Raw genomic sequence first — 17,718 nt, forward strand, 5'->3', positions numbered from 1 at the left:
CAACTTGAAAATAAAAGATATGTTGTTAATCTCAGAACTAATTATTGGGAAGTAAAAAAAAGGCAAGACAAACAGTGCTTGCAAACATTTATTTTAATTCTTCATAGACTTTGTCCTAAATCATGTTATTAACTAGTTACAAATATTCCCCTTTTATCTTTCTTCCTCTTTGAAGAATGACTGTCTTTTCTACAAATCTGTGTATGCACATATGAACAAAATATTCGTAAATGTTCATTACTCAACACTTGATATTATTATTCCCTATTATCATTCAAGATTTGTATACACCTTCTTAAAAATCTCTGGCTACTTTTCCTGGAAGCAGAACAATATTTTGTCATTTGGGAGCCTAGCAGACATCACAGAGAGCAAAAAGTAATAGGAAACTCTTTCAGAAGACCTAGGCTATTTAGTAGTCCTTATGAACGTTGGGTATATTCTATGCAACTCAAATAATTACATCTTTTGGATAATGTATACACTGAAAAATTCAGCCAACTTCAGTTAAGATTAATATTGTCATTTGGATTGCTCTGTCTTCTACAAATTTCCCATCATATTAATGTTCATACGATATCTCATTTTCACCCTACACATCCTCTTACAGTTTATTTGTTTTCTTCCAGAATAATATTATTACTAACTCAACTTGGAAATGATTCCTTATATATTGTTACAGGCAATAATATGTAATTTCAGAGAAAGCACAAGATACATGCTGCTTCCTAGTTGCTTCTTTATCATATTCCTTTCTGGTCTTAATTTGCACTGTATAATTAAACTTCAAATTGAAAATACTCAGTCAACTACCTATGATGTTTCCATGGATCACTTACTGTGAATTATGAATCATGAGTGGATCATGAGTGGAACATAAAATCTCATTTACATATTCAGAAGATATGTAATGAGATGTATAAATCTGGATGTATTTATAACTTGGAAGTGTCCTGAGAAGTCATCATACTTAGGTCATCATCAATAACATTGTAGGATTATTTCCAAATGCATTTGCTATTTAACAAATATATATCATTAAACTTAAAATATACTTTCTAGAGAAATATTTCTAAAACATTATTTTATCATTATTTTCATTATAATTGTATTTTAATAATATCCAGTAAAATGCATATGGTGACTTTCAGTGGTAACAATAAGAAGCTTAAGAGTAGGAAATTCCCACATTCCTTTATAGTCTATAAATTAGATCATATCTGAAGAACTGCGTAAGGTAAATATATGTGAATAATCTTTAGTTCACAACATACTGGGGAAATGGGAAGAAGAAGTGAAGGGGGAAGAGGGAAGGCAGAGGGGAAGGGAAAGGGAAAAGGAAAGAGGAGGTGGAAGGGAATTAATTTCTGTTTCAAAGATATCATACAAAATGGGAACTGAGCATTCTCAGGTTTTGGCACCTAAGGTATTCAGAGTGTAAATGCAATGGTAGTTTATTAATGGGATCATATGAGGTAGAGAATTTGCAATTTTTCCAGTATTTTGCAAAAGGGAAGACTGAGAAACTGGGGTGGGGAGTGGTGGGGGTGGTTTGTGGTTTACTTTTCCTGTTTTCAGATAAGTGAAAAAACAGCGTGTATGTATATTGAGAAAATCTGTTTAATAATAAAGTGGTATGTAAAGGTAACACTAAATATTTTGTCTTCCAGGTCAAAAAAGACTAAAAGCAATATAAACCATTAAATGGCTAGAAACATGAAGAAAAAAACAAAACTAGAATAATAAAAGCCAAAAGTTATCAAAAGAGTATCCTCTTGATCAACAAGAGTAACAAGATTTATGTGATGTTTTCCATCTTTCAATGAATTTCTTTATTTCAGCTGTGCCTGGATCAAACCCTAGCAGAAACAGAACCTTTGGAGACAACCTAGTGAACAGGTCCAGAATTCTGAAAGTGTCCCACAGGTTCAGATCAGAACATTTTTGAATTTTCCAATTTACTTAAACTTTAGACAACCTAGATTTGACTGCTTTTTAAAAATAATAATCTTTGGGAAAATATTTCCTGATTGATTGATAATTTAAGAATGAGTTCTAATTTCATCTCTCCTTGTTCTTTTTTCCTTGCTTCTCCCTAGCCTTTCATAGCAAAATATATACTCTATCTGATAAAATTGAAAAAGAAATCAGATATTTTTTTTTTAAATCTATTCATTATCTGAGTGGATGTCAGTTTATCTTTGCATATTTCCATACCCACCTCACATACTTTTGGTCATCGGAGTTGAATTTGTCATTAAGTTGACACTTTTAGAATTCCACCTACAATGGAAAGAACTTTACCTGATGGGTCTTTCAAATTTTCAGATGTTTCCTACAAATAGTCACATGCCATTTCTTTTGTGGACTAGATCAACAAATATACTTTCCATGGACTGTAATCAACTAAAACATGACGACTTCCTTTACTGAAGGGGAAAGTATGCCTTCCCCTATGAAAACAATAGTTCATAAAATATGATGAATTAAGGAGTGAAAGAATCATGAAAAATTAGAAGAGGAAACCTGGGACTCAAGCAGTGGAAAAGGAATATATTGTGAGAGAGTTGAGCAAGGTCTTTATGGCATTTTTGTTTTTCCAGGACTAGAGGGGAAACAACATGTACACGCTCCTTTCCCTTCTAGCAGCAGAGGATACATCTCCATACAGAAGGTCCTATGAAAATGTAGGGGTGGAGGGGTGGGGGAAGTCTGTATCAGGTCTGCTTACACGAACAGTGATTGTTTGAGTTCTGCTGCAAAAAGCAACATGAAGTGCCTTGGTGACCTAGGGCCATCTTATTGCACTTGAAGATAATATTTGTGTGGCTTTTAAACCTTTCTTACCTAGTGTGAAGAAATAAAACAATCCACTGCTGGCAGAAACTTTTTCTCCACCGAGTAATGTCAAGCAGCTTACTTCTGATGACTGTGATGCATCATAAATTCAAAATAAAGTAGTGGCCATTAAAATATAGGCTTCTCATGATTTGTATTACAGATGCTGCCTAAACATCACGCATTTCTGGAGCCCTCTTTCATCTAAGGAGTTATGTTGATATTCTTCAGCCAGAACATATTAAAATAATCCAATGAAATATTCCCCCTTCTGCAAGGATTTAACATGTGTGCCTGCGAGGAGAATATTACTTAGGTTTACTAATAAAATAATTATTTTCTTCCCACAGGAGGAACTATGTTTCTTTTACATCTTACTGAAAAGCAATTGGTTAGAAAGTTGCCTGATCTAGGCAATATATATCTGAACATCTTGTCAGGTAAAGACAGAAGAAATGATCCAGAAGAAATTCTATGATACAAATTTGTTCTTGTCTTAATCCCATATGCCACTTCAGCTCTGTTTCTCTGAGCATAGGGTCAAGTGCTTTGCACTCAGGTTACTATTTACATTTGAGTAAGTAAATATGAAAAGCTTCTAAATCACAATGGCAATGGTTTATATAACCTTGCACACTCTTTGCACAGGTATAAACTATGGTGCTGTGTGAAAGACAAGACAATCACTCCCACGTGTACTATTTTTGTGACATGCTATTTGATTTTTAAGGAACGACACATAAAATTAGAACTAGCATTGCACAAAACACTCTTACGCTTCAACATCTATTTTATTCCCAAGGTGAAATAAAAATTTCAAGTCTCAGATTTGTGAGCTGAATTAAAACTCTTCAAATAAGTTACTCTGAAATATCTCAAATGTCTTCTGTTGTACAAATAAACAATTTAGAAATATAACTATATGGCATTCCCATGATCTAATTCTTCCTCTTATCTTTTCGAAATAATCACAAGCATTTTGTTTCAGATAATTCGATACTATTTTGCATTTCATTAACACACTGTCTTAAAAAAAGTGCAGCTCTACAGTTTGTTAATTTAATATAAGCCCAATTGCTGGACAGTTGCTCATTATTGTATATGCAGTCATATAACACTCATTGGACCTCTGTCTGAGATGAATTGGCCCATCACATGCGGAGTAGTGTAGCCCTTCTGCAAGTCCAGCCCATAGGAGAGAGGGGTTTGTGGGGGTTTTTTTGTCAACATTTTATATATATATAATTTTTTTTAACTTTCTACGACAATAAAAATACGCTAATCAAAAATGACTATTCAGGCCCTCAGCCCCTTACAACCATCTCTAATATTGACTACATACTCTTCTCATGTGGGAATCATACAGTTTCAGGTCACTACCTGAAAGCGTTTTGTTACATAGTTTGTTGCTTCAGTGAATAATCAAAACAATCCTTACAGTCATGTTGCCTGATTTGGGGGTTGGACTAGATGATCTCCAAAGGTTCCTTCCAACCCCATATCATATCATTCTGTGATTCCCCTCTCCTCAGTGCACTTTGAAGCACTGGAACTCTATGGAATCCAATAAATTAAAATTGAAGTTAGGAGACTCATGGCTAAATTGTACTGTCTCCTTAGATTTTTATTTTTTATTTATGAAGCAGAGATAAGCTTATTGACAAATAAGCCAAGAGTTTAATCAAATTATAAACTTACTAAAGTGAATATTTCCAGTTTTACTCAAATACTGTAAATCCTCAAAGCTAATCTTTCATATTTTTTTATATTTTATTTTGGGGAAAAGACATGGATCTTTTATAGATAATATCTTTTTAAGGATGATATAAATAAAAAAGAGATTTTAATAAATGCCTCCAGGAGCACTTAAGTCATTGAAGGTACACTGTAGGTGTACTGTCACTGAAGGTACACAAGAGATCTTGATGTCACAAACACCTATGGATAAACATATTTGCATAAATATATAAACATGTTTATATGCTGACTTTAAGCAGACGAAAAATTTAACGTGGAACTTTATGAGATTACTAAAATATATAAGATTAAGCACATATTGCAGTATTAGCACCATGGTGTCTACACCTGGAATGGAGTCCCAGGTAGTTATTTTACATGTCTCTGATAAGAGCATAACATCATCAGTGAAAACTTTCATTCACCACTATGTATATCGATGGATCTGTTTTAAGTTTTACTACTGTCATCTTTTATTTTTTCCATTGTCACTAGCCAAACTATGACTTTAGAACATTTGGCTATAAAATCAAAGAAAACCTGCAGATTCCTCATATGTAGCACATGCCCTAAAGTTCTTTATCAATAATGTAGTTATTTTACATCAATTCTTTCATTTTACTGCATTTTGCTGAGCAGATGTCCAGTCAAACTAGCTAACTAACTGAAAAGTCTTATTTCACTATAAGTAATGTCATGCTGCTTCTCACTAGCTTTCAAACCTTATCTACCTTAAATGTTTCATGGTAACTGTTATAGAGTCTTGGTTTCTTATGGATTGCAGAGTTCCTTCAAAAAGAGTTTTTAAAATATCCAGCAGTAAAACTGTCATCACTTTGTTTATTTACTTGCTTCTCTGGAAATTACAACAATTTTGATTAGGCAAATAACAACAGATTCAGCTACTTAATTACACACACTCAAAGCTTAGCAATGTCACAATAAGGAGGGATTAATTCTGCCATTTGAGTATATGGCAATATTTAAATCAATTTACAACAGAACTGCTCTTGAAGTTTTCCTGAGATAAATTTGACTTCCACGGACACAAGATTACTCCCCTTTGTAGGGAAGGCCAAACAGGACACCTGTCCTCTCCTCTTGTGCCAGTCCTGCCCTGAAAGCCATTGCAGAGTTCTTGGGAAGTTCTGACATTAAGTTTTATTCTACTATGCAGAATATAACAAGAGATAAAAGCTAGGACACATCTGCAAATCTGGAAGCAGTATGTGCGGGACAGAGGAGCTCATTCTGGTAAATGAAGAACAAAAATTCAGGCAAGTAATTTCTGTTCCTGGAAAAGCAAAGGAGTCCTCCAGTCCCCCATAAGAGAGCAGTACAAGTAATGCTGGTACCATGACAAAATTGGTACTGACAGGTGGTACTGAGAGAGAAGTGTTTGGGGATCTTGTTACAAGGGGGATGAAGTGTATTCAACTTTCAAATCATTTACAGAACTGAAGAAAATATAGATTTCTAGATAAATCCATAGATTTCTATCAGCTTATAATCAGCTACAGAAGAATGTAAACTTGGTCAATTATTAGACAAAACAGCTATTCTCCCAGTTGTGTTTTCTTAGCTGGTGATGGAAGAAAGGGAATTATGGGTATGAGGAAAGTCATTGCAAGATTAGAGGAGATTTACAAGCTAATAGGTAATCTTAAATTTACCAGGTATTTTTAATAGTACCAGAACTAGTACAACTGAGTCAGTGTCATTGAAACGTAGGAGAATTACAACCCATGTAAGATACAAGAGGAAGATTGAAGAAGAAAATCGAACCTTAACCAGAACAAGCTCAAAATCACTAACCACGGGTGCATATCTCTAACAGGAACATTCTTAGATTTCAGGGTCTCTGGGGAGTAAAATATAACATCTAAGTATAGGGCAATAATAAGGTAGGGTGGCATCACCTTAGATTTGTGGAAAATGGATATCTGAACTCTTCATCTAGGTTCCTTTGGCATTCAAAAGACAGAGAAGACTTTCTAAAACATGATTCATCTGACATGTTTCAGACATTTAACTTAGGAAGGGATGAATCAGAAATTCCTGTTTTTATTGACTGACAACAGATGATGTCTAGACAACTGGATCAGATGTAGGTGTCTATGCGGAGGAAGACTAAAGACATGAGTCCTGTCCATATAATCTCTAGTTACTATTGTTAAAAAACTGTAAGGGTAGCGCTACTTCCGTCACAGTTTTCTAAAAGTCAAAGGACTGAGATATAAGTGTTTCAAAGCAGTAGACGTAGAAAACCAAACAGGGCACATGTTCTCATCATCAGTGGGAAAGTGTTGCAAGAAGTGTTTGAGCTATATAAGGAAATCAACGTCCCTTTTCACAATACAGTCTCCTATTTTAATCACATTCTTTCATTTGGTTGTCTAGTCATAGTACATATTCACCCAAAGTCAGGTAAAACTGCAATGAAAATGCTTAACTGTTTCTTGGCAATTAAAAAAAAACCCTGCCAAAACTTGTGGAAAAGAAAGGTGAGGTCCTCTTATGTTTGTCTGCACCAATGAAACATATATTACCTACTAAAGCTGCAGTTGTTTGTGCTCTTTGGCATACCTAATCTAAATAGAATACCACTGTTAGATGAAAAGGTTCTCACTGATCAGAAGTTCTTTTTTATGGTATGTATGTTTATCTACATGTGGCATCTGTGATCTCTGCAAAAATCTTCAAAACCAGTGAATCAATTAAAAAAGTGTCTAAAGTAACCACAAAAGATAATTTAAAACCATCTCATACTTTGATTTCTGTAGTTCCCCTGGCATCAGCATAAAACTGTCACTATGTCCCTGGTCCACTTACTTTTGTTAATTACTATAGATCTAGAAATCTTTATGAATCACAGTAAAAATCTCAGCTGTTGCCATTTGATACTGGCTTAGAATATCTTCTAAACATATCAGTACAACTCTGTTTCCCTTGAATATACCCTTCAAAATAAACAAGGGAATAGTTCTTAGACATTCCAAAACAATGGACCAGTAAAATTCTATAATAAGTTCTTTGTAAAGTGCTGGGTTTATTATTTCATTTGAAGTACTGGTGTGACTACAATGGTATACACAGACTTTTCCTTCCCCACAGTACTTCTCTGGTATCTGCTTAAATATCTCATGATTCCCAGTTGTGTTAGACCATTGTTTCACTACCTTTGAATTACGAGACACACATCACAAATACAACCATTGTATGATCCAGTGATATGAAAAACTATATGGGAACCAATCCAACATTATTAGTACACACAAAATAAGCATTCTTTCGTCAAAGTTCTACGAGCTCAATGAACATATCAAAGGCCTAAGTTTGTCCCTTGATATCTTTCTTAAACAAACCCAAAGTTTTAGCCCCTTAGAAAATGTATTTTATGATGCATGTTATTTATTATTGTTTGACTTTGACCCATTACTTGAAACTAAGCGGGAGAGAAAAAAGAATATTCTTTGCAAAGCTGTCAATATTGATTACTTTTATTTATAGAAATCCCTGGCTATAAAACCAAATGAAGATTAAGACAAAAACAAAGCCTTAAATAGGAGAAGAGCACTTAACTAATGTTTATTATGTAATCCACGTTGCCTACTTGTATGCAAATGAGAACTGTTTTAGTAGAGGGCTTGAGCTAATTAAATTTAAGTTACCACAAATATTTCTATGATATTCATCCAATCATTATTAATAATCTATGGTTTGGATACCAAAAGAGCTTGGTAGAAAGCACAGTGGGAATTCTTTGTCATGTAATGTCTTTCTGACAATTATTGAAAATTAACATAAGCCTACAATAAAAGAAAAAACACCTTTATTTCTCTCAGTGGCAGCATGTCCTTGACTTTGAGACTGGCTTCCTGAGTGTGGCTCAGTGGATCTCACAAAAACTTATGTTTTTAGAAAACTTGACAAAACTGGATCTCCAAAAGGTACTGAATATTTAACAATTAGATCTTATCTGTTCAGCCAAACACGACAAGTTGCAGAACAAAAAATCTATCTTGCTCCTATAGGGCAACAAACCTGTTTGAAAAAAATGTATAAAGCAGTCTACAACAGATCTGCTTTTTTCATCTTTCTTCCCATGAGCATTTTAAAGAGTGTTTTCTAAACATTAGGGAAGGCCTCTGTTTAAAACAACCATTGCTGCGGCAGAACACTCTGCCCTACAAGGCACTCTGCCCTACTAAAACGCAAAGCCTCCCAAGAAATATACGAAGTGGCTTTATTATCCTTCAGAGGCTTTATCAGGCACTCAGGTCTTCTTTTTAAAAACTGAACTACTGTAAATTTATTATATTTTTGCTGCTTATGATACCTCTTTTTTGTACTTACCTCCACTTGCTAGTAAGATTCAAAATGCTCTGTTCTTGTGTCACCTCATTATGACTTCTTTTCCTTTATCTGAGAGTCTCAAATTAACTTGACATAGATGTTTTACATGTGTTTTAGGCTAAATGTGAAGTATTCCCTCATGTCCATGAGGCATTCAGAAAGTTGATAAGTTCTGCTTTCAAGGACACTCTAAATGAGGTTATTAAAATTCAACACTTTGCATATTCTGATGGCAAAAAATGCTTGTCCCTGACAACAAAGGACATAGGTCAGTTTAAGAAAGTTTCTCAATCTCCTTCTCCATGGCCACTGAAATCTTTGTGCCAGTATTTGTAAAACCAAGATAAGAAAATGTTGCCAGAGAGGACGAAAAGTGTAGGAGCCCAGGTCCTGTCCAAAAGTAAAAATCCATAACCATCTGTTGTTTGTGTTACATGGATTTCGCAACTGTCATCTCCACTGTGCACGCCATTTCATCTTCACAGCAATATCACCAAAACACCCACTGAGATAAAATCACAAATATTTTGAACATACCATATGATATGTTATTTTCCAAATTAATATTTGACAAAGTCCAAATGAGAACTTTTCTATAGGTTACTTCTCTGTTGTCACCCAAAAAAATCCTTGAAGTTTTTGCTACTATTTGGAAATACTTAACCTCAAGCTTGAATAATTTAAGAAACATAGAAGAGCTATTAAATGCTGCATTTTTTGATTATAAGCATGTTTTGAAAAATGGTAATGGCCACTAGGTACACAATATAACACCTTTCTGCAAAAGGTCCTTTTTAAATTATTTACTTAGAAATATAATTTAAAATTTAAATGGACTTTTCTTTTTTGGTCTTCAGAACAGCCAGAGTATCCTACATTTCACAGCTGGATATTGCTTGAAGGATTTATCATCTCTCAAGCTAATCTCTGTAACCCAGTGTCACACCCAAAAAGTTATTTTGGAAAAAAACCCAAATGAAACAAAGAAACAAAAACCCCAAACTGAAATTGTCCTTGGAAAAATGACAGAAAAAGAGTTAAAGACAAACGAGTAAACCAACTGCTTTTTCCCTCAGGAAATTTAAAACTCAAGGTCAGCTGTGCCTGAAATCACCGGACCTGTCACATGGCTTTCATAGCTGCCACGAAGGCTCCTATCAAACCTACACTGAAAGCAATGAAAACATTTTTAATGGAAACAGATCAAGCTTCGATAAGAAGCTCTCTGATCACCTTCGGCTGTTAACACTGTGCAAATGAGAGGTGAAGTTTTGAAAAATAGAAGAATAAGCTGAGAGAACTTGAGGTCAAATGAATTTGAGCTTTTTCTTGAATTCCTTAATGCTTGTGTGTGTTAGAGCATAAACATTGCTCTATGAGTATATGAATACATATACAGTTTATGTATATAAGAACACATACGTGCACACACATTTTATAGACATACGTGTTCATACACATACAGAAACACAGGTTGCTCTGTCAGGGTAACTCAACTAATTCCATTTTATCCTAGCTCCTGTCCTCCAGTAACGAAAGTTTGGTGGTCTCAGTCACAGTCCCTTGGGTGTAGGAGTCCATCACAAAGCCATCACCCTTAATATCATACAATTGACAGTCTCTGCTCAAGAGAGGCAGAAGAAGGAGTTGCCATGGAGACTGAACTATTGCTCTTCTCCAGAGGATGTTTTTTTCAAGGCACAGAGGCTGTGCAATACCTGTAATCTTGATCACATCATAGGATCTCACTTTTTGGGATGGCTTTTTAGTAAACTTTAACAAACATCCAGGAGATAAGGGGGGCAAAAACGAGAGAGCTTAAGAAAGCAAACAAACAAAAATAAACAAAAAAAAAAACCCAAAAATAATGTGAAAGTGCATATTATGCCAGACTGAGAGAGGAAAAGAGTTTCATATTGATTTGATTTATCAGATTTGTCACCTCTGCTTAGTGCTTTCCTAACGGGGTGAATGCTGTGCTTGACCTATTTGCTGGAATTAACCAGAACTGCAGGAGACCATATGGATTGCCAGATGGTCTGCTATAATTTAATGCCATTTATTCTAAGTATGAAGTAAGTGATAAACATAATTAACATTCTTTTAGCTCCTTACTGGATGCCTTTTATTAGTTTCTTTTTTTTTTTTCCTCAGGCATTGAAAGGTAAGTTAATTCCTTGTTACTGAAACACAGATGCCAGCTAATTACTGCAAGAGGCTGCAGCCTCCAAAGCAAAGAGTGTCTGCACAGACTCTAACTTATTCACTGACCCCACTGTGATGATTAATAGGTTGAATGCTGAGCTCCAATGAAGATGACAGATCTTAGATGTTTTCAGGTTACCTTAATTAGTAGCACGATGAACAGAATGTTCATCGCAGACGTACGTTATCACACTTCATAGTAAACAATACACCTTGTACTCATGTTCTGAACATGTATTTCGCATTACAGCACATCAAATGCTAAGGAACCAAACCACCTTCAGACAGTAAAAACAATGGAGTGATTTCCTTCAGAAATGTTTTTCCTGATTGCTATTTCATATTCTGCCAGTGATTGTCTAAATGGCCTATTTTTTAGGAAGTGATTCTAGAGAAGCTATGGCTTCAAAGAGTGTTTACATCAAGCAGGGTCGTCATTCTCAGCATTTTAAAACCATGAGTCTGTAACAAGATAGCCAAACAACTTTGACTATTCTTCCTGTGCTCATAAACTTCATAGTGACTGAGGTAGGTGTTAGCAGAATTAATAGCAAACCATTTTGTAATTTTTCATGTCAATGTACAGACAAAGTTAGTATGCTGGTACTCAGAACAGTAAAGGAAGAATTAGAGAAAAGATAGGAGTACTGAATGCTTTGTATTGTGCATTAAAAGTTGTGCACATTGGCCCTCACAGATAAAAATGACCACAGCTAAACATCTTGCGATTCATGTCTGTACTTGGGTGAACTTTGAGATGACAGAAACAGCATAAATTAAATGTTATTCGAAGATTAAAACAAAAGAACAGCACTTGCGCTATAAAGCAAATCTGCCCTTAGAAAACAGAACCTAAATTAGAGAACGTGGTGAAAAAAGAGTCCAGGTCACAAGTCACAGCATAGGGAAAGCTAAAAACAAACTCCAGCTTTTCAAAAACTGTGCTCTTCCCTTGTTCTGGATGGGTCCAGCACTCGTTCAAGATCCTCCACATGTACACCCCACAGTGCAAGTGCTCATGTGTCCTTAAGAAGCAACTACATTAAAGGGGACCTGAATGTGATGGAAGATGCCTCCTCTTTTACTCCACTCTTGAATGCATTAGTTCAAGTTACTTCTTCAGTTGGTGAATTCTGGTGAATCAATTGGTTATTGTTGCTGGTCCTATAAAATCTTTTATGATTCTCTACTAGTATATGAATAATTTATGAATCTCTGGGATACAGGGATAAATGGGATCAAAATATCTGAATAGCAAGATTTTGTTGATATTGACACCACTTGTCAAGACATCTCCATCTCTGCAGCATTTGAAAAAAGGATCCAATTTTCCAACGCATTAACTGAAAAATATTTACCTGAGGTGCTTAAGCTAATCCTATCCTGGCTGAAGGTTCATTTTTTATAGTCAGGGAGGAAAACCGGGTACTTAGAGACAGTAACTGAGATAGCCTGAATTTCTCTCAGGAAGCACTTACCTCTCTTCCCTGACTGCTACGGGATCTAGGATCATTTACGTGTCAAAACTTACATAGGATGAAATCAGAGATAAAAAATTACCATGTTAAAAACAAGAATTCATCCTTCCTCCCATGGGTTGTTTACTGGACCTGATAATACCATGCTTTGGTACTACACAGATACCACTTCTGAAAAATATTTGAGTGATGCTCTTCAGTGATCAAAGATGTTGAATCTCAGTGTGATACTGGCATGTTTTCAGTTTCTATGTATATATATTTATACATATGTACATATACATACAGGTATATATAAAAATGTACACATTCAATTGCTTCACTGTGGCAAATAGTCTGAGATGTTCCAAGTGGTTAGCTCATAACATCCAAAGAAAGGGCAATGCCAGATCTATTTACTGAAATAACCTCTTATTCAGACCTCTGGACTGCCTGAAAAAGTATTTTGCCTAAGTAGCACCCAGCTCCCACCCATACTTAACAAAAAGTATTCTGAAAGAATGAAGAAATCAAGCAGAATTTAACAGCTAGGCTTTACAGTTGATAGACACAAAACCTGCCAAAGCAGGTTTGACACTTAGTACTTAAACATGGCTTTATACTTTAAAATCCTTTTTCATCTGTCTTGTTCTTCACTTACTTGCTCACAAGAAAAAAGACATCAGAAAATTTATGTTCACTGTTCATTTCAGTCCCAAGAATAAGATTGTCTGTATCTTAGCTGTCATGCAGATGGCATGTATGAAACATGGCTCTTGGCCTAAATGGAGGTAGGATTTTATTTTAGGACGAAGAGGGACAAGATGTAAAAACCGTGTCTACAGAGGAATACCTGTGCCTGACTAATGAACCCTCATTGTCATAATAATTTTCCATTTAAGCTCCATCATCTGATCTATTGAGAGATCTCACCGAGAGAATGGAAACAGAGAAAATGTATCACCAGTCCCAGGAGTAGTTACTTGGGCATTGCTTTGTTGGAAAATGTGACTCTTAGAAACTGTGAATTTCAGGCAAAATTGCAAAATAGAATTAGGTAGAGGAACAAATAAAAGGCCCTAAGGGGAAAACAAAAAGGAAGAGAATATAAAATGTTTTAAAAGAGAAAGTAAACAGTGCTTTAATGGTGATGTGGCTAGCAGTACTCTCTGATAAACTATGATACAAAAAGAAGCATTTTTTTTGGTAAATGTAATAATGATAAAATTAGGTAGCAATTAACTTTAAATGCTTTAAGACCATAGGGGGAAAAAAAAAATAAAAATCAAACCAAACCCAAGTGATGATATTTGCAAATGTCACAGATGTCTTACCTCCTGCATACATGACAGCCAACATTATCGATGATATCCAAGCTATCTCACTGTATGATGTGTGGAAGATTTCTTGTATTTCTTTGAAGAATACTGTGATGGCTTTGGGGAATGCATAGGAAAATCCAATGGAGATAAAAGCCCCAAAGACCACAACCCATCCCCAACCTCCATCTGGAGGTGGGTACTGTGGCGCTCCAATTGCTGGTGGCATTTTTGGTCTCTGTGTCTTCTCCAACTAGGCTGAAAAAGAGAAGAAACAAGGTTTCAAACAGTTTTCCTCTTTTCTTTATCAAACTGCAGAATTCAATCATCACCTGCAGGGATTATAAAGAATCCTTAGAGGAGAGAATAATTTCCAGCTTTCATGGGACCATGGAACGCTAATACCTGTTTTTAGAAGCGAAATCTGTTCTGCAAAAACACTTGTAGCAAGAGTATTTTGCAATACCTTATTCAGTATGTGGCAACTGTTACAAATGACTTGTCTCAGTCACTGAAGTTGTATTTGCAATTAGTCACTTATTGGAAAGTGACGTGTTTGTGTGGGTTAATTTACGTAGCTCTACTATCTACAGTGTAGACTTAGCACAGGAATGAAAAATAAGAAAAAAACCTGGAAATTGGACTTACAGGCAACAATGGAAAAAAGTTACAGTAAATTATCATCAAATGCCATTGTGTCAGCAAGATTTACCAGTACCAGCACAATCATCAGCAATGACAGCAAGGGACAAATTCATTACACTTTTTTTATCATATGCTGTCATATCCAGTTTTTGACCATTGTTGATATCTCTTGCTTCTCTCATGAGAACACCTAAGAAGTGGGTTCTAAGCAGAGATTTAAAATTCTCTGTGTATCCATAAAATAAATGCAAAAATATTACAATTCCATATTGTACTCTTATTTTTAAAATTTTCTTACTAGTTGACGTTGACATTACTTGCAGGAACAAGCCGGAGCTTGATGGTACTAATTTTGTTCTGTTTGCAAATGTTAGAAGACTTCAGGAAGAGTTTTACTAACATCACAAACTTTACACAGCTATTCTCTAATTTAGAATTTACCATAATAGACACCACCAGAGTTATAGAGGTTCTGAGAGGTGCAGCCAACACATTAAGGCAGCTCAAGACATCATAAGTAATCCACATAAAACTCCTAAGGCCTGAAATAAATTTCATACTGTTATTATCATCCTGATATCTAAAAACTTAAGCTTTCTACATTCTGCATAACCCTTTTAGAAAACGTGCAGTACCAAGAATCCATTTTGTAATTCCGAGATTTTTTCCACTATCAAATCCCTTTATTAAACATAGAGCTGGCATCCGCTGTGTTTTCTTCTGTGTAATTCAGCACACACAGGCAGTATGAACTGAAAATTCCTCCTTCCTCCCTGTTTCTTTCTTGGGCATTTAGGCAACTTATTACTCTCGATTGGTCTACTGCCATACCAGTATCGAAAGCTGTGGATGATAACAGTGTGTAGGCTGTTGTTATGCTTATGATTACCAGCAAGTCTCTATGTGATTTCTTCCATGCCACTTATGGCATATTCCAATTTCTCACAGTAAACTGCATTAGCAGTGGGAGTGATAAGATTACCTTAACAAAAACTGAAAAACGGACTGTGTCAGCTTATATTAATCTCTTGGGATAGTGCCTGGAGTACTTTCAGGGGAAACACCATGTAGCATTGCATGCAACACATGCCACAAAACTAGCAAAGTGTTGCTTTTAAGATTATCTATCACTAGGCTAGCCCTGTGAAAGAAACCCACTGTACTTTTCATTCTCCGCTTTACTGAAGGTGATTGTAGACATCACCCTGATATTGGCAGACCTCTGGGGGAAAGCTAAATCAACAACTGAAACATCTGACTTCTACGCAAGGTTGCAAAAGCCCAGGTAGTTTGGCTTCTGCATCATACACAGACTTGCTGCTGGCACCAATAGATATCTATTGCTCTGTACAAATCTTTTTATACATATGTTCAGAAAAGACCTCTGGCATGCACTTTGTTTCTGTTTATCCTACTCTCCGCTTAACATTAGTCCACAGACATAGATCAGTGAGGAAAAGCTGGGCCTGCCATTAGAAGAAGTTGGACTATCAGAGACAGTTCCGGATGCCAAGACTTAACTTTGGCAAAGCAGTTTAATACCAGTTTGGTTTTGCTGAATCAGGACCCATTAGAAGGAAGAGTACCTCAGAAAAGCCATAGTAACTTATAACACATACAGTGATGATCGATTGCCTTCAAAAGCACAAAACCTCAAATTGGCATGAAAAGCAGAACTCTGTTTATGTGACATGAGTGACAGTAAACAACTGAGTTTGCTATCTGTCCCAGAAAGCTGTTGTTCCACTCATCTGAGAAAACTTTTGGTCATTTCCTAAAAAAGGTTAACTATTGTTTTCTTACACTTCAAAGGTTTGAGCATATTTGTTTTCATATTTCATATGCATATGACAACACTTCTATCTCTATTATAAATTTTAGTAATGCCACACAACATCAAGGCATAGCTCTCCATAAAAATGGAAAGGCATTATCAATTTCTTGAGGAAGCACTCCTTTTCCTAAAAATAATACACAAGTACTTTGAAAAATCACTGCCACTTCACTAATCAGAACGCTGGAGGTTCCTGAAAGTCACTAAGGCATCTTGGTTCTTTGGAAAGATCCCATTATATCCACCCCTTTAGGGCAGCAGAGCAGGCTCTGGCAGTTCAGTGCTTTCCTCCCTTCAAAGCCTTCACAGTAAACTAAAGGGGGCATTAAGGAGAGGGGCAAAGGGACATTGGCAGCTCCTACGCCTCTGCCTAGAGGGAAACTGCTGCACAGCCCGACTGCCTGGCCAGCTCGTAGCGCTGCTGCTGGGAAAGGCTGTCTGCTAACCTACGCTAGACATTCCACTGTCACAAAGAAGAGCCTGGATCATTGTATCTCACACCTCCTGTTTATCCCACAGAGTTAATAATAGCTTCCCTGATGTTCCTTTATGATCATGATAGCCAATTTTAGCTCCGGTTAATAAAGGGCAAAAAGGAAAAAAAATAATAAATACATGTTTGCACCAAGAGAAAAAAGTATTAGTTTTGTCAGAAAAACATCCCATACCTGCTCAGGAGTTAAAGCAAGCTTCTTCTGTAAAACCTGCACTAAATATCCCTGAAACTGAACTCCTCCTAAAGCAGTCTAGCACATTAAGATGTCTAGTTCTAATCTAAGCCCAACTAGTAAGACTTGGGTAGTATACACAGTACACAGAAAAGTGAGAATTCCATTAACAATGAAAACAAAACAGCATTTTAGATGAATGGATATAAATATTGACAAGGGAAGAGGCAAAAGAGGGAGGAACGAAGCAGTGACAAACAAAATGACTTTTCAGAGCTCTCGGGGTTTATTACAGACTGTGAAGAATAAAAAGAAATACAGTACACTACCAGACAAAAGAAAATAAAGGCAGCACTTGAGTAAATAAAGGTCACCACCAGTGTTTTTAGTCAGTCATATGAATTCTATCATGTGCTTAAAGCTAGCGAGTGAGCACTGCTCATACCTATGCTTTTATAGGCAAGCAGTGGGTGAGGAATGTTGCCTGCCCTCTGCCCAGGGAAGCGGCCAGGGAACAGAGACTGCATCGCGTCCTGAGCGAAGCCATCAATCTCCCTTCTCTCTGTCAGACACAGAGAGACGTGGCTCAGCCTTTCCATACCCCGAGTCTGACTGTGCGCGAGGATTTTCTCCTAAGCTCCTTCTAGTTCCCCTGTATA

General features: G+C 36.1%; 1 protein-coding gene across 1 annotated transcript in view; it reads right to left on the reverse strand.

Annotated features, from left to right (window-relative positions):
* Positions 1–17,718, reverse strand: part of SLC16A7 (solute carrier family 16 (monocarboxylate transporter), member 7) — a 68,350-nt gene that overhangs the window by 22,490 nt on the left and 28,142 nt on the right. The window contains exon 2 of the mRNA XM_014963656.1: positions 13,928–14,170. Coding sequence (XP_014819142.1) covers positions 13,928–14,141 — 214 coding nt within the window. The 5' untranslated portion in view covers positions 14,142–14,170. The remainder of the gene's footprint in view (positions 1–13,927; positions 14,171–17,718) is intronic.

This window comes from Calidris pugnax, unplaced genomic scaffold (assembly GCF_001431845.1).
Source record: "Calidris pugnax isolate Ruff unplaced genomic scaffold, ASM143184v1 scaffold44, whole genome shotgun sequence".
NCBI lineage: Eukaryota > Metazoa > Chordata > Aves > Charadriiformes > Scolopacidae > Calidris > Calidris pugnax.